The 18,219-nt window shown below is 47.6% G+C and overlaps 1 protein-coding gene across 2 annotated transcripts in view; it reads left to right on the top strand.

The window, feature by feature from the left end:
* Nucleotides 1–18,219, top strand: part of DNAH3 (dynein axonemal heavy chain 3) — a gene marked incomplete at its 5' end in the record, with an annotated part of 194,103 nt that overhangs the window by 62,364 nt on the left and 113,520 nt on the right. For both annotated transcript variants that reach the window (XM_079759768.1, XM_079759767.1), the window contains 4 exons: nt 3,268–3,479; nt 10,658–10,749; nt 13,593–13,707; nt 16,298–16,414. In XM_079759768.1, the coding sequence (XP_079615894.1) occupies nt 3,268–3,479; nt 10,658–10,749; nt 13,593–13,707; nt 16,298–16,414 (536 nt within the window). The remainder of the gene's footprint in view (nt 1–3,267; nt 3,480–10,657; nt 10,750–13,592; nt 13,708–16,297; nt 16,415–18,219) is intronic.

Below are 18,219 nucleotides of genomic sequence, written 5' to 3'. Positions count from 1 at the left end.
ACAACAACAACATAACTTGCTGGGATTTTTATTGGGATTGTGTTGAATCTATACTCAAGTTGGGAAGAACTAACACTTTAACATTGTTGAATGTTTCTATCCATGAACGTGAACTATCTCTCCATTTTTCTCTTTGACTTCTGTCATCATAGTTTTGTAGTTTTAATTATATAGGTGTTGTACATATTTTGTTAGACTTATGTCTAAGTATTTCAATTTTAGGAGTGCTAATGTAAATGGATGTGTGCTTTTAATTTCAAGTTCCATTTGTTCACTAATGGTATATAGGAAAGCAGCCCTGGCTGAGTTAGCTAAGTTGGTTGGAGGGTCATCCTTATATGCCAAAGTTGAGGGTTTTGATCCAGTCAGGGCACATACAGGAATCAACCAATGAATTAGTATTGTACCTAACAGGGGCAACAAACCAATGTCTCTCCCTCTTTCTCTCCCTCTCTCCCTTTTTCTCTCTCACCCCCTTAACATTAATAAATTAAAAATAAAAAGGGAGGCAATTGAGTTATATATATTAACCTTGTATCCTGCAACCTGCTATAACTGTGAATTAGTTCCCAGAGAGTGTTTTTTAATTCTTTCAGATTTTCTATATAAAAGATCGTGTCAGTGGCAAACAGTTGTAGGTCTTCCTTCTCAATCTGCATACCTTATATCTCCTATTCTTGTCTTTGCACTGGCTAGGATTTCCATTAAATGATGTTGAAAAGGATGGTTAAAGGGGACATTATTGCATTGTTCCTGATTGTAGTGGGAAAGAGTGTAGTGTCTTACCATTAAGTATGATTTTAGCTGTAGGTTTTTTGTATATGTTCTTTATATCAAGTCAAGGAAATACCCCTCTGTTTCTCATTTGCTAAGAATTATTATCATGAATGGGTGTTGGGTTTTGTCAAATGCTTTTTCTGAATCTATTGATATAATCATGTGATTTTTCTTCTTTAGCCTGTTGATGTGATGGATTACATTAATTGATTTTTTAAATGTTGAAACAGCTTTATATATCTGGAATAATAAATCCCAACTGATTGTGGTATAAATTCTATTTCATATATTGTTAGATTCAATTTGCTAATATTTTGTTGAGGATTTTGCATCTATATTAATGAAAGATATTGGTCTTTAATTTCCTTTTATTTTAATGTCTTTGTTTTGGTGTTAGGGTAATGCTGGTTTCATAGAAGGAATTAGGAAGTATTTCCTCTGTTTCTGTCTTCTGGAAGAGATTGTAGAAAATTGGCAACATTTCTTTCTAAAATGGTTGGTAGAATTCACCAGTGAACCCATATGGGCCTGGTGGTTTCTGTTTTGGAAAGTTATTGACTATTGTTCAATTTCTTAAACAGTCATAGCCCTATTCATATTTTTTATTTCTTCTTGTGTGAGTTTGGGTAAATTGTATCTTTCAAGGAATTAGTCCATTTCATCTAGGTTATGAAATTTGTGGTCATGAAAGTGTTCACGATATTCCTTAATTATCTTTTTAATGTTTCTGAGATGTGTATTGATGTCCCCTCTTTCATTTCTGATATCAGTAATTTGTCTCTTTTTCTTGGTCAGCCTGGCTGTAGGTTATTAATTTTGTTAATATTTTTAAAGAACCAGCTTTTGGTTTTATTATTTCTCTTTTTCTGCTTACTTTGGATTTAATTTTCACTTCTGTATACCACAACTTTTGATGTTATATTTTTCTTTAGCTAAAAATATTTTTTAACTTCTCTTAAGATTTTGTCTTTGACCCATGTTACTTATAATTATGTTGTTTAATTTCCAAGTATTTGGGGATTTTACCAACTATCTTTCTGTTATTGTGTTATGAGAGTGAAAATCCTTGCCTTCTTCCTGATCTGAGGGAAAAAGTATTCCATTTTCTACCATTAAGTAAAATGGGTTGTTTTGTTTTATTTTTTAAAACCACTTGATTATAGTATGATTGACATGTAAAAGACTGTATATATTTAATGAATACAAAAGTATAACATTAGTGTAGTTTCTTACAGTTGCCCTTTATCAGCCTGAGGAAGTTCCCTTCTATTCCTAGTCTATTTAGAGGTTTTTATCATGAATGATATTGAATTTTGTCAAATGCTTTTTTTGCATCGATTGATGTTATCATGTGATTTTCCTTGTTTAGACTGTTAATATGGCATATTACATTGGTTGCTTTTCAAATATGAAACCTGCCTTGCATTCCCACAACAAATCCCACTTAGACATAGTGTATTATTCTTTTTACGTATTACATGGAAGTCATGTACATTTTTTCTGTGTTTTTTTTTATTTTAATTTTTGATTAGTTAGCAAAAATGTTGGGTTGATGAAGCATGTTAGCAATTAATGGAGTTATATCCACGAAGTTGTGTTTAGTCTCAGCAGCCTTCAAAGAAAAGTTTTTGAGTAAATTTGCAACATCATGATGCAAGAATTCATACTAACGTGAAATATTGAAGGGGAAGGATGCCACAGCATGCAAGATTGTGACTGCTTATGTAACCTGCTAAAGCAGCGGTTCTCAACCTGTGGGTGGTGACCCCTTTGGGGGTCGAACGACCCTTTCACAGGGGTCTCCTAAGACATCCTGCATATCAGGTATTTACATTACGATTCATAACAGTAGCAAAATTACTGTTATGAAGTAGCCACGAAAATAATTTTATGGTTGGTGGTCACCACAACATGAGGAACTGTATTAAAGGGTCGCGGCATTAGGAAGGCTGAGAACCACTGTGCTAAAGGGTCCCCATAAAAGGAAAGGCAGCAAAGGAAATTAATGTTTTGGGGGTACTTTTTTCAAAAAAATGAAGTTTCATTCTTTTAAAATAATCTATTTTTAAAGAATTTCAAGCTTACATAGAAGTTGCTAAAACTGAACAGAGAACTCCCGCTCTCATTCACCCACATTCTCCAGTGGCTACTGTTTCTCAGCATTTGTGGAGCATCTATAACCAGTGCTAGCACTGGTTGCCTGTCCGCATTGCACCGCGTGGCAGGGCAGGTTAGCCACTGTGCTTACCTCACTTCCCTTCCACGGTCACCCTGTGTCACAGGTGATGCTCTCGAGGCTTCAGAAAGTTCAGGAAACCTGCTCAGTTCACTGGCAAAGGCGACGTTTTAGACATAGACCCAACTCCAGGCCTGTGCTTGCTCCAGTACTCACACCTCAGGCCCAGTTCTGAGTTCAGGGGATTAAAGGTGCATGTGGCTGACATCTGCTTGAGGGTCTGACCTTCCCTCCATTCGTCTTTTTTATTCCAGGACCCCTCTTTTTGCTGAACGCTGAGGAAATTGCGGAGGAAATAGGGAATATGTGGAGGACAATGTATAAATTGACCAAGACCTTAGCTGACATGCCTGCACCCAGGCGCTTGGCAGAAAACGTGAAAATGAAGATTGACAAGTTCAAGCAGCACATCCCTATTCTCAACATTTCCTGCAACCCCGGGATGAAGGAGCGGCACTGGCAACAGGTCCTGTCACTGCCCACCCCCTGCCCAGCCCAGCCCGGTCCTGGTAGCCCCAAGAAGGCAGGAACCATTCCCAGGTCAAGCTTTTTCTGAAAGGAGAATCTACTGGAAGCCAAGGGGGTAGGAATGGGGGTGAGAGCCTTTTTCCATAAGGGAACGGGCAGGATAAGGGATGCACTGCCTTTCGCATGAGCAGGTCTCCCTTTGTTGGGGGACCCCATGGCTGTAATTGAGTACCGTTTCAGCCCGTGGCCACGCAGCCTCTCCTTATCTCCTTTCTTGGCAAAGAGCTGCTCAAGGTTCTACAGGTGACAGGGCATTAAGTGCAGAGGTAGGAGCCTTGCTTTGCTTCTCGACCCAGGCTACACAGAAGAGAAAGCCACATCCCTTCCTGGGTCTCCAAACAGTGCCTGACTCCTGCTTGGACTGGCCATGCTGGAGTTCCAGCATCCAACAGGCTATGCTCAGAAATAAGTTTCCACTCCTCTTTCAGCCCTTTGTGCCTATAAATGAGAATAACAAACATCCTCCCTAAAAAAATAGTTGGGATTTTTATAAGCAACCAAGTGTGAGGTGATAAGTGTGGTGTGAACACTAACCAGAGAAAGGAAAAGTGCACTGTTCCTGTAATAATGATCATATCCAAGGCTAGCAATGGCCCTGAGCAGACTCAGTCTGAGAGTTGCTCTGTGTGGAGGTGGAGATGGGTGCCCATAGGCAGACTGCTCTCTGACTTGGCCTGGAATTCCCTCTCTCAGGACCACGCACAAGACGGAGGACATCGTCCTCAGAAGGTCCCACTCTGAGGTCACCCCCATGACTTCCAGAGAATGAAGCCCTAGCACAGTTGTTAGGAGCATTTTGGCCTCCCTGGGAAAACAGAGATCTGAATGCATGAGAGATCCAGGAGTTTTCTGTGTAGGGGATCTGTTTTCCATTTCCCAGGGAGCCTTCCCTGACTTAAGGCAGGGATGTAAGGAGGTGCAGAGGAGAGGCCATCTGAGTAGGTTATGGACTTGAACTGCCTAGCAGTGGGGTCTACAGAGGGCAACTGCCCTCCCTGGGTGCTCAGAGGGTGCCTCTCCCTGTGGACCTAGTCTGACCAGAACTGACCATTGGAGGGCTGGGAGGGTGAGCAGGGCTAGGTTTCTTCGTGAGATGGCACCATAGAAAGTGTCATTGTCAATGTAAATGGTGGTTGGATAACACTCGGGGCCCTTGGAGATCCATCCCTCCACTGGTGCTCCACCTATGAGGATGCTGCTCTCACGCATTGAAATCCAGACCTTTCCCAGACAATCCTCATCCTCCTTTGTAGACCACCTAGATGGACAGATTGGAAAAAATGCTCCTTAGAATTAAAATATCACAACAATGGCTAAGCCATATTGAATGCCAGGTATGCACTGGGTTCTGTGTTGCATACTTCATGTGGACCCTCTCATGTCACCCTCCCAGCAACCCTCTGACATAGGGACTATGATTATCTCCACTTCCCAGATAAGACAACTAGCTCTTAGAGAGATTAAGTTGTCACATGGCTAGTAAGTAAGAAGGGGAGAATTGGAATGTGGTCTCTAGCTCAGCCTAGACAGGTGAAAAGGGAACAAGAAGTAGCAGATGAGAGGGAGTGGGAGGTGGGGGCTGTGAGCTGTGGGTGACAGTGGTGTGCAACCAGGGGAGTGGCTTCAGAGGAAGGACCCAGTGGGCCAGCTCAGAAAGAACACAGGCCACCAGGTAGACTCAGGCTGCCCCAGGCCCAGCCCCTTCCTGCCTGAATTGTTGGTCACACCCTGAGCTGCCCCTGACAGCCCAGGCAGGGGAGGCCCTTTTCACTCTGGTGCCTAACTCAGAAGACCCATCTGCCAGGTCTGGTTCTGGCAGCTAAACCGCCTGTAGCTCTCAGACTGGGTTCTGGGGTGGCCATGGGAGGTTTCTGACCATTTCACAAGACTTGGGCAGGAAAGGCTGATCCTATATTTGGGGCCCAGACTTTGCTGCTATCATCACAGTGGTTTCTGCGACAGTTTAAAACAAGATGGGGGGAGAAACCAAGATGGCAGCATAGGTAAGCACCTAAACTGCTGCCTCGCACAACAATTTCAAAACTACAACTAAAAGATAGAACGGACATCATCCAGAACCACAGGAAAGCTGGCTGAGTGGAAATTCTACAACTAGAAGGAAAGAGGAAAGCTCACGGAGAATCAGAGGAGCTGCAAAGGGCTGGGGTATGGAGACACGCGCACAGAGAGGAAGGGCGGCTGAGTGCCTGGCTGGCTTTCTCTGGCGGGAGGGAGAAGGAAGCTGCTGACTACACTGAACCCCAGTTCCGACTGCACTGAACTCCAGTTCCAGTCGAGACCCTGTGGACCCAGGCTCATACAGGGGGAGTCTGGACTGTCAGAGAGAAAGGCACAAAGGAAGACTCGGGGGAGCCGTGGAGGGCAGGGGTCTGGAGGCGCGCGCGCAAGTGTGCGCAGAGAGGACTGACTGCTGAGGTTGCCACTGGCTTTTCCTAGCAGAAGGGAGTCGACTGCACTGAACCCCAGTTCCTACTGCACTGAACCCCAGTTCTGGGCAAGCCCCTGGGGACCCAGGCTCTTATGGGGGGAATCTGGACTGTCAGGTGGAAACTCAGGGGAGCCGCGAAAGGCAGAGGTCTGGAGGCGAGTGCTCAAGTGCACGCAGAGAGGACTGACTGCTGAGTGTGCCGCTGGCTTTCTCTAGCTGGAGGGAACGGAAAGCTCCCAACTGCGCTGAACTCCAGTTCCGGGTGAGAATCTGGGAATCCAGATTCATTGGGGGAGAAACTGGACTGTCTGGCAGCGGGCGAAACTCGAGGGCAGCTTTCGCTCAGAGGTGCTTGCAGCGATTACCGAGGGACACTGAGACCCCAGGTCCTCATAGGGCAGGGCTGATGGAAAGCCAAGACTGTCTGCTCAGCCCTGAGACTCCACCCCATCCAAGCTGAGCACAGAGGCTTTTGCAGTTTTGCAAGTCTTGTCTCATAAGGCTGTCTCCAGCACAGAAGTTCTCCCATTGTAGACACAGCTGATCCTCACAGCCAATTGACCTGGAGGTCAATTCCTCCCAGGGATACCAACAACAATCAAGACTTAACTACAACAAGGCTGTACACACAGTCCACAAAGGGGTGCACCAAGAGTGTCCACCTCAGGTAACTGGGGAGGCCGACCTACTGGGCCATATAGGACACCTAGCACACAAAGCCAACCTACCAACTCAGGGAAGCAGCGAAAATGCGGAGACAAACAAACATCACAAATGAAAGAAATGGAGGAAAACAAATGACTGGATATAGAGTTCAAAACCACGGTTATAAGGTTTTTCAAGAATTTCCTAGAAAAGGCCGATAAATTTAGTGAGACCCTTGAGGATATGAAAAAGGACCAACTAGAAATTAAACATACACTGACTGAAATAAAAAATATTATACAGAGACTCAACAGCAGACTAGAGGAACGCAAGAATCAAGTCAAACATTTGAAATACAAAGAAACAAAAAACACTCAACCGGGAAAGCAAAAAGAAAAAAGAATCCAAAAATTTGGAGATAGTGTAAGAAACCTCTAGGACAACTTCAAGCGTACCAACATCAGAATTATGGGGGTGCCAGAAGAAGAGAGAGAGCAAGATACTGAAAACCTATTTGAAGAAATAATGACCGAAAACTTCCCCCACCTGGTGAAAGAAATAGACTTACAAGTCCAGGAAGCACAGAAAACCCCAAACAAAAGGAATCCAAAGAGGACCACACCAAGACACCTCATAATTAAAATGCTAAGAGCAAAAGACAAAGAGAGAATATTAAAAGCAGCAAGAGAAAAACAGTTAGTTACCTACAAGGGAGCACCCATACGATTGTCAGCTGATTTCTCAACAGAAACTATGCAGGCCAGACTGGAGTGGCAAGAAATATTCAAAGTGATGAATAGCAAGACCCTACAACCAAGATTACTCTACCCAGCAAAGCTATCATTCAGAATTGAAGGTCAGATAAAGAGCTGCACAGATAAGAAAAAGCTAAAGGAGTTCATCACCACCAAACCAGTACTATATGAAATGCTGAAAGGTATTCTTTAAGAAGAGGAAGAAGAAAAAAGTAAAGATAAAAATTATGAAGAACAAATACATATCTATCAACAAGTGAACCTAAAAATCAAGTGCATTAAAAATCTGAGGAACAGAATAAACTGGTGAATATAATAGAATCAGGGGCATAGAAAGGGAATGGACTGATAATTCTCAGGGGGAAAGGAGTGTGTGGGGTGCGGAAAGAGACTGGACAAAAATCATACACCTATGGATGAAGACAGTGGGGCGGGGGGAGGTAAGGGCAGAGGGTGGGGTGGGAACCGGGTGGAGTGGAGCTATAGGGGGGAAAAGGAGAAACAATTGTAATAATCTGAACGATAAAGATTTATTAAATTTTTTAAAAAATAAAATAAAACAAGATGGGACGGGCCACACTTGGCCTTGGGAAGAAACCCCACTGAGGAGCAGCAGGGCTGGCCCTATGGGCAGTGCTACCATAGAAATAGAATGGGAATGTTTGTGTAAATTTTAGAGTTTCTAGTAGCCACATTTTTATTTATTTTTTAAATGTATTTTTTATTGATTTCAATGAGGAAGGGAGAGGGAGAGAGAGAGAAACATCAATTATGAGAGAGAATCATTGATTGGCTGCCTCCTGAATGCCCCCCACTGGGGATCCAGCCCACAACCCGCGTATGTGCCCTTGACTGGAATCAAACCTGGGACCCTTTGGTCTGCAGGCCAATGCTCTATCCCAGTGGTCGGCAAACTGCGGCTTGCGAGCCACATGTGGCTCTTTGGCCCCTTGAGATTTTAGCAAAGGCCAGCTTAGCAGTACCCTAATTAAGTTAATAGCAATTAACTACCTACCTATATAGTTTAAGTTTAAAAAATGTGGCTATCAAAAGAAATTTCAATCGTTGTACTGTTGATATTTGGCTCTGTTTGTCGACCACTGCTCTATCCATTGAGCAAACCCAGCTAGGGCAGTAGCCACATTTTTAAAAGCAAAAACAGGCTAAATAAATTTCATGAATAAATCTTATTTCACCAAACATAACCAAAATATTGTCATTTCAACAGGTAATCAACATAAAAATTAAGATATTTCACAGGACCTTTTCATGCTGAGTCTGAAACATGGTGTGCTCCCCACTCACAGCACATACGTTTGGACTAGCCCACCAGCATCGTGGCTCCGGATGGGACAGCACTGTTCTAGGGTCTTAGACTAGCACACTGAACACTTGGGTCATTGCCATAGTTAACACAATCCTACCTAATAATAGACAAATATGCAAATTGACCGCACCTTCGCTATGCCCAAGCCACGCCCACCAGCCAAGCCACGCCCACCAGCCAATCAGGACGAGTATGCAAATTACCCCAACAAAGATGGCAGCTAATTTGCATATCAAGACAGCGTAGAAAGAAGCCAAGAGCTGCAGAAGGGAGCAAAGCTGTGGAGAAGCAAGCAAGCGGGGGCGGGGGGGGAGGAGAAGGGAGGAGCAGAGGCGGGGCCGGGGGAGAAGGTGGGGCAGGGGAGAAGGGAGGAGCGGAGGTGGGGCTGGCGGAGAAGGCAGGGCGGGGGAGAAGGGAGGAGTGGAGGCGGGGCCAGGGGAGAAGGCGGGGTGGGGGACAAGGGAGGGGAGCAGGCAGGGCGGGGTAGAGTGCAGCAGGAAACCCTATTGCAGGATTTTTCCTGCAACGGGAATGCTAGTTTAAGTAATAAAACGACAAATCTCTGAGGGTTTCCCAGGGCCAAGCACTCTGCCCAGTGCTTTGCACAGCTCTGTCACTTAGTCCTGGAACAGCGTGCTCTAAGCAGCACTTGGAGGGCCAGCAGGGCCCGTGCCTCAGCCATGCCGTGTTTGCACCCACTGTGTGGGCTGTGCTCACTGCCCTGCTTCGGCGTGTAACCGGCACCACGGTACACAGACGACCCGAGGGAGATGGGTAAGAGCTTTGGAGTCAGAATGGATCCAGGTCCCAGTTCCACCATTTAAGAGTTGATGGTCTTGGACAAGATACTTATTCTTTGACATAGTTTCTGGATATGTAAAATGGGAATAGCAATATATTAGAGCTTTCCTCATTGTGTTGGGAGAATGAAATAAGCACATAAAGGTCTTAAAACGGTGCCCATACAGAGTAAACGCTCAATAAATGTTAACTGCCTTCCTTATTCCCATCATCGTAGTGGCCCTTCGTGTCCTCAGAGCCCAGGTGGGAGCCATTTGAATGAGCTGGCGTGCATGCTTTCACACATAGCTGTTCACGGATGCCCATGCATGCCAGGCCCAGGGCCGCAGGTGGAATACGACAGAACATGGCACAGCTTCGCGCCCCTTCCTGCTCTGACATTTGTAGCCCCAAGGAGGGGTTGCTGGGCAGTGTGTGTGTGGGGGGGGGGGGGGGGCGCGGGGGGGGGTGTCCCGGAGCCTCACACCTCCACCTGGTGCTGCTCTGAGCCCAAGGGCTGCCCAGTCTCCCACTTCCTGAGAAGGTGCTCCACTCCGCTGAGACTTTGCTGAACAGCTTCCCCGGGGGTGCTGTCACTAACAGCTCTGGAGGCAGTGTCTACCACAGCAAAGGAGCAGCACTGCTACCTCCTGCAGCTTTGCACCCGGCAGGGGGGGGGGGGAGGGGGCACCACAGAGGAGGCTGCCTCTTTCCCGCATCCTCGCCTCTGCGGGCTGCCTGTCGCCTGGTCTCAGGACTTGCTCCTTTTGTTCAGCAAACACCGGCTCTGTCACAGGCCAGGCTTTGCACTAGGCCCTGGAATTACACAGTCCCAACCCCTAAGATACTCACAGGGCTGCCATGCGCCCAGTGCTGGTGCCAGACCAGCACCCAGGAAAGTAGATAGACCGCAGGGTGGGCCCTGGCTGCCCAGATCCTTAGATTGCACCGCCTATTCTGCAGCCACTGGCTCCGAGCAGCTACTTAAACACACGTGACATTAAATGAGAAAATCCATCTAGGCCACCTGGGCACACTTCTCGCTAGGCAGTGCTTGTGGCTGCGGGAAGGGCCAGCGGGCAGGAGTGCTTCCCTCCTCTCACGTCCACCAGGCAGCACTGGCGTGAACCATACACACAGACTCTTATCTCTTTTTGCAGATTAGTGAGCTTGTCGGCTGTGAAATAAAGCCCACAGATGCAACATGCCTGGCCAATATGCTGGAGTATGGATTCCACAAATTCATTGACAAGTAAGGTGCCCTTCCTTCAGGGAGTGATCAGAGGGCCTGTGGGCTCCCCCAAACCCCCACCACTCACTCCCCATTGTCTCCTGTCCCCTGGAACATGAGGGCAGCCTCACCTCTGGTGACTGGCCAGGAAGACTTTTCCTTTCACTGACTTGAAAATTTTTAGTTCAAAAAAAATTAGGTTAAAAGTTTCTCTTTTTTTTATTGTCTAAAGTTTTACATTTGTCTTCTTTTTCCCCAGTTGCCCCTCCCCCAGCCATTCCCACCCCAGGCAAACCCCCCTGCCTCAGTGTCTGTGTCCATTGGATATGCTAATATGCATGCATACAAGTCCTTTGGTTGCTCTCTACCCACCCCCCTACCATTTGTCTCTGGATCTATTCTTGTTCATCAAATTATGTTGATCACTATATCCCACATATGAGTGAGATCATGTGATTTTTATCTTTCTCCATCTGGCTTATTTTGCTTAGGTTGAAATTTTTTTGAACCAGAGTTGGAGCCTGCCTTTCTCAGGCTGACTTTGGTACAACCACTTACCCTTAGGGAGCCTCAGAATCCTCCTCTATACCCAAAAACAACAACAACAAGAAGTGACTGTCTGCCCCCTAAGGTTCCAAGGAACCTGGTCACAGGACAGAGGTCACATGCTCACTCTCCTTCGCCAAACGCCCTGGAGAATGTATACTGTGTGAGTGGAAATGTGTACTGTGTGAGTGAGGATGTGTACTGTGTGAGTGGGGATGTGTGCTGTGTGAGTAGGATGTGTGCTGTGTGAGTAGGATGTGTGCTGTGTGAGTACTGTGTGAGTAGGATGTGTTCTGTGAGAGTGAGGATGTGTACTGTGTGAGTAAGTATATATACTGTATGAGTGAGAATGTTTGCTGTGTAAGTGAGGATATATACTGTGTGAGTGATGATGTGTGCTGTGTGAGCAGGATGTGTGCTGTGTGAGTGAGGATATATACTGTGTGAGTGATGATGTGTGCTGTGTGAGTGATGATGTGTGCTGTGTGAGTGAGGATATATACTGTGTGAGTGAGAATGTGTGCTGTGTGAGTGAGGATTTGTGCTGTGTGAGTAAGTATATATACCGTATGAGTGAGAATGTGTGCTGTGTGAGTGAGGATTTGTGCTGTGTGAGTAAGTATATATACCGTATGAGTGAGAATGTGTGCTGTGTGAGTGAGGATATATACTGTGTGAGTGATGATGTGTGCTGTGTGAGTGAGGATGTATGCTGTGTGAGTGATGATGTGTGCTGTGTGAGTGAGGATGTGTGCTGTGTGAGTGAGAATGTGTGCTGTGTGAGTGAGGATATATACTGTGTGAGTGATGATGTGTGCTGTGTGAGTGAGGATGTATGCTGTGTGAGTGAGGATATATACTGTGTGAGTGAGGATGTGTGCTGTGTGAGCAGGATGTGTGCTGTGTGAGTGAGGATGTGTGCTGTGTGAGTGATGATGTGTGCTGTGTGAGTGAGGATGTCCCTCCCCCCCCCCCCCCCGTTCCTTGTGGAGCAGGGACCATGGTGGGTGGACCCAGCATAGCAGGGAAACAGAAGGAGTTGTTTTTTAAAGGTAAGGACAGGAAGTAGAGCAAAACCCATCACACAAATCAACAGAAATTTCAAGATCCATATAAGAAGGAAACGAGTAATTCTGGAGCACATGAGGAACAATATGGAGTAAACAGCAATGGGAAAGGAGATCTTGGGTTACCAGCTGTAGCACAGTGGTTCTCACATGGGGTCCATTTCCCACCCCAGGGCCATTTGTTATTGCTACCGTTACCGGGGAATTCCATTTCTCTGTCCCTAGTGGGAGTGGGGTTCTCGGGGAACCGCTGGAAAAAGCATTTCCAGGTCCCCCACGGGAGGAGGAGATGTGGTTGAAGGCTTTATTTCCATGGAGTTGCGTTCCTTGGGTTCCAAAGTCCCTTCTCCCATGACCCAGCTCTGACAAGGGCAACGGGGACTCCAGCAGAGCTGAAAGCCAAGCCAGCATCCAGGCTGCCTCCCGGCAGAGCCGCCCAATGTTGCCTCGGGCTGGTCACAGTCCATTAGGCCAATACATGGCGTCACCTGGTGTGGGCCCCGTGGGCCACAAGTGCGCCCGCAAGCCAGGAGTTGGGAGAGCAGCAAGAGAGGGAGAGCGCTCCTTTGTTCAGGAGTGAAGTCTCTTTGATTTCTCACCCTGGCAGTGGCCACGCCCATTCTGGCCCTGACCTGTTCCCAGGTGTGACTGACAGTAGGCACCTTCCCACTGGGCATGCATCTATTGTTCAGTCTCTGCCCCAGCGACAGTGAATCCAGACCTGGGAGTGATCCCTGCAGCCTCCTGGGAACCCATGTGGATGGCGGCCTGTGTTAGCTGCCTCCCCTGCGCGCCTTCCTGTCAGTCATAACCAGGTTATTAACAGTGTCACCGTGACTGACAACGGGTGGGTTGGGGCAGTTGGCTATGGCCGGGGAGGTTGCTACCAGCCTGCAATGCTCAGGACAGCCCCCAGCACAGAACCAGTGGCTCCTGTTGGTGGGCTGGAGGCTCAAACAGCAGACGTTTATTTGTTCAGCATACTGACTAAAGACCCATTTTCAGATGGGAGACCTTCCGTTCCAAGGCCCTGGGCTAGGACTATGCCTGTGGGGAGACACAAATCAGCCCATAATACAGCCCCAATGCCAGCGGTGCGGAGGCTCAGGAGCCCTGTAACGCTGGAGTGCTGGCCCGTCTTCGAGTAGGAGTTCAGTAAAAGCAGGCCTTCCAAAGGCTTCTCTTGCGGAGCTGAACTCCCATGGCCGAGTTTCTCCTCCGTCACGCTGCTGTCCCTACCTTCCCTTCCAGACTGGAGCCCATTGGAGCCACCGCCAGCAAAGAATACTCCCTGGAGAAAAACTTGGAGAAGATGAAGTCGGACTGGGTCAGCATGACATTCAGCTTCGCAAAGTACAGGGACACGGTGAGTCTCGGCCAGCACAGCCAGCCTACCTGCCGCAGAGTGCAGGGGAGCCCCTTGGAATCGCAACAGACTCGCAGGAGGGTCCCGAACAGCTTTTTAAAAACTTTTTTTCTGAGACATAATCGACACATAACATTATATAGGTTTGAGGTGTAGGGGTATGGGTTGGATATGTTTATCTATTGCAATATTACCACCCCAGGATCACCTCACACCTCTATAGGCACCTGATTTCATCTCTCTCCTGTGGGGGCAACCATTGGGGTCTGGTCTCTCAGCCGCTTGGAAGGTCAGCACAGTGTTGCTCACTGTCAGCGCCGCTGCCATCAGACCCCGCTGCCTGTGTCCGTTACCCTTCCTCGGGCCTCCCTGAGGGATGCATTCTCAAATGAGAAATGCCTTTGATTCAGAGCAACAAGCAGAGCAAGCCTCCTGAACTGGCCTCTCCCAGGGACTCTCCAGCCCCTCCGAAGCTGCCTGGAGTAAATAATAGTAAAAAAAAAAAATCCTGGTTGATTCTTCCTCTCTCCACCCCAAAGTGCCTGGGCATCTGTATTTTTAAGGCACCCTGGACTTTCTAATGTGCAATGCAGATTGAGAACTAAAACCCTAAAGCAGGGGTGGGCAATGTCAGGCCTGCATATGAGACCCACAAAGTCATTTGGTCTGGCCCTGCATTAGGGGTGAGTTCATTAAATGTTTGACCAAAGAGAGCAGGCTCATTTTTAAGTGGATAATTTGTAGGGCCTGAGAACGATGTTACAAATATCCAAATGGCCCTTGGCAGGGGTTCCCCACCCCTGCCCTAAAGGCTCCCGTATCCCTCCTCCCCCGAGGCCACAGGTGATCTTTTCTCTCCCCTTCAGTTTCAATAGTCACCAGGCCTTGATTTCACCTGGATAAGAACTGCAGATGAGTCAGTGGCAGGGAGGGAATTGGGGGCCTCTCCCAGCAGGACCAGGCGCCTGGCCCCGCAGATCAGATGCGCTGCACTGTCTGCCTGGAGGAGACGCTCCTGGAGGTGGTGGGCTGAGGCGAGGAGTGAGCTGAGAGACCTGGGAACATAGCTTAGTTCCTGCCGGCCAGTCCAGGTGTTGACTAGTGCAGCTACAGACCAGGATCAGCATAGCTCAGACGCCCCTCCCAGTGCAGAGCGACTAGTAAAAGGGAGGTGGATGAGAACATAGCCTAGCCCCCACTTAGCCACCAGATGTGGGCTTGAAGGAAGTAACAGCAGAGTAAGAAAGACAGGCCTGTGGCAGGGGACATAGCCCGGCCAGCCTTCGGCCATGGTGGCCTCGGAGGAAGAGTGTCGTGCACGAGCCTGACCCACTGGTAGACTGTGGCCCAGTGAACGCACTGGCAGAGGCTCCGAACTTTCTTGGTTCCTGTTGCCTTTTGTGTCATGAATGTCATTCTTTCTTCATGGTTCCCCTCCCCCAGAGCAAAAGAAATCGCTCACAGCTTTGTTGTTAAGTAATTGGGTTCAAACAGAAATATTCGTGTCCTGTCACCTTCACTGTTTGAAAAAAATCTGTAGAAATTTGTTAAAAACATTCAAACCTGTAAAGAATTTTTATGAGTTTATTTGAGCCAAACTGTCTACAATTGCTGGGAAGCAGAACCTCAACGGATTGGGACAATGCTCCAGAGAATGGCAGTTTTTCAGCTATTTTTATACATTGCAACCAAAGGAGGGACGTAGGTGGGTTACATGAAACCCACTGGTGATAGACTAGAGAGGCGGGAGAAAGCAAAGGGGCGGGGCGGGGGGGGGGGACCCTGGGATTGGATAAGAAGTAAAATGATAGACACATACTTAGGTGGGTGCAGGATAGTCAACAGTCAACAATTAACATGATAACAATAACAATAAAGGAATTTGTGGTCTCTGTCCTGGTGCTCACGCATATTAGGTTGTGCCCTAAGGGGTACAGAAAAAGGGAAGTTACAAGTTACCCAGACATTTCAAGGGTATGTTATTATAGATGCAAAAAGACAGATAGGCTCAGTTAAGGTAAAGGTTGACCTTGTCAGTGAAGATACCGGCCTAGGAGTGACTATCCACCATCACTGCTTTTAGTTAACGTTTAATTTCAGACCATCCTTTGTGGTGACTTTAGGTCTGAGTTTGCAAGACCGCCATGCAGGCCTTCCCTGGGCTTGTCAGGTCAGCATGTGGCCCCTTTCATGCACAAACAAAAAGAAACACATTTGTATTTTCTTTTTAAACATTCCCAGTGACTTGCTGTGAATTCACTGCAGTGCCCTGGGCTCCTGGGCGCACAGTTGAGAACCACCATCTAGGCCCAGCCAAGCCACTGGACAGGGCCCCTGCGGGCAGCAGGAGAGGGAAGGGCAGGAGGTGGGAGCACAGGGAAGGGCGGAGCTCTGGGCTTGGGCCACATTTGATTTCTTCCACGAAGATGGAAAGTCTGTGTCTTTAAGAACATTTTCAAGGAAGAAAATATAAATTCCATTCCGTAAGACACGGGTTCCTGCCTCCCTGGGTGGAGCTCTGGGCTCCGTGTCTGTGTGTCAGCCTGCAAGTGACGTGCGTGGCTCTAACAGGGCAGGTGTGTGTCTGCAGGATACGAGCATCCTGTGCGCCGTGGATGACATTCAGCTGCTCCTCGATGACCACGTGATAAAGACACAGACCATGTGCGGCTCCCCCTTCATCAAGCCAATAGAAACCGAATGCCGGGTAAGGTGAAAGGGGGCGGTTTTGTGACATCAGGTAGCTCTTGGTTTCTCAGAGGAGGGAGAAGGTTTTTAAGTTCATCTAACAATCAAATTCATTGTCTCCTGCTTGGAAAAAAGTAACACAAGACTAAAAGCACGTAACCGTCCAAGTAAGCATGTTGTGCGCTGAGCCTGTGCAAGTCTGCCAAAAGGAAACGTGAGATGGTTTGAATGTACCAAGTAAAAATGCACTTGGAAAGTATGTGAGTATCAGCCGGACTAGTGTACTCTTGAATGTAAACACCGGAGGGCCGGCATGTGCTCATTGTGTCCTGGGTATGGACGCAGCATAGGCTAAAGGCAAAGCTCCTGAAGCAGACTTTCTGGTTTCAAACTCTGGCTCCCTGCTCATTAACCTTGGACAAGGCTCTTAAACTGTGTCTCCGGTTCTGCATTTGTAAAGTGTGATGTGTAGTAACATTTCCATCATAAACCCACCTGATTAAACTAGTTTTCACATACATAAAGCACTCAGCCCATCCCTGCTTATAGTAATAATAATCCTATATAATAAAAGGCTAGTATGCAAATCAACTAAACTGTGGAACAACTGGTAGCTATGATGCACACTGACCACCAGGAGGCAGACGCTTACCCAGGAGCTCAGCCAGAAGCTGGGCTCATGCCTGGCGAGCGCAGCACTAAGGATGTCCGACTGACAGCTTAGACCCACCCCCCATCAGTTGGACATTCCCCGAGGACTCCCAGACTGCGAGAGGGCACAGGCCAGGTTGAGGGAAACCCCACCCCCGGGAGTGCACGATTTCATGCACCAGGCCTCTAGTTATACACTGAGTGGCCAGATTATTATGATCTCTGAATGCATAATAATCTAGCCACTCAGTGTATATCCTATATAATAAAAGGCTAATATGCAAATTTTCCCCTCGACCAGGAGTTCGACCAGTAGGCAGGCTGGCCAACCACCCATGTCCCCTCCCCCTGGCCAGGCTGGCCAGATCCCACCCATGCATGAATTCATGCACCAGGCCTCTAATATATATATATATATATATATATATATATATATATATATATATATATATAAAAGAGTAATATGCAAATTAACCATCACTCTGCTATACAACAAACCACGCCCACCAGCCAATCAGGAGTGAGTATGCAAATTAACCCCAACCAAGATGGCTGCAGTCACAGAGCCAGGAGGATGCTTGGGTTTCCCAGGCAATGGAGGAAGCCAAGCTTTCTGCATACCCTGGTGGGCCCAGGCCTCCATTCAAGGCTACAAAGTTTCAATTATAGAAGATAAAGAAATCCCAACAAAAATGGTAGCAGCCACGGAGCTGGAGAGAGAGCAGGAGGCTTGGGTTGCCCCCAGCGATGGAGGAAGCCAAGCTTTCCGCACACCCTGGCAAGCCCAGGCCTCCACTCAAGGCTACAAAGTTTCAATTATAGAAGATAATTAAATCCCAACAAAAATGGCTGTGGCCATGGAGCAGGCAGGAGGCTTGGCTCTGCTCCAGGCTACAAAGTTTCAATTATAGAAGATAAATAAATCCCAGATACCAGGGCCTCCACTTGGGTAACTGGGGGGGGGGGGGGGGGGGGGGGCGTGGCCAGCATGCAAACCACCACAGGCCCCTCACCCAGGCTGCCCCACACCCTAAGGGAACCCCCACACTGATCCAGGACACCCTTCAGGGCAAACCAGCTGGTCCCTACCCATGCACCAGGCCTCTATCCTATCTAATAAAAGAGTAATATGCAAATTGACTGTCACTCCAACACACAAGATGGCTGCCCCCA

The sequence above is a fragment of the Cnephaeus nilssonii genome (assembly GCF_951640355.1).
Source record: "Cnephaeus nilssonii genome assembly, chromosome: 2".
Lineage (NCBI taxonomy): Eukaryota > Metazoa > Chordata > Mammalia > Chiroptera > Vespertilionidae > Cnephaeus > Cnephaeus nilssonii.
Note: the sequence above shows the minus strand (reverse complement) of the source record. Positions and strands in the feature narration are given on the sequence as shown.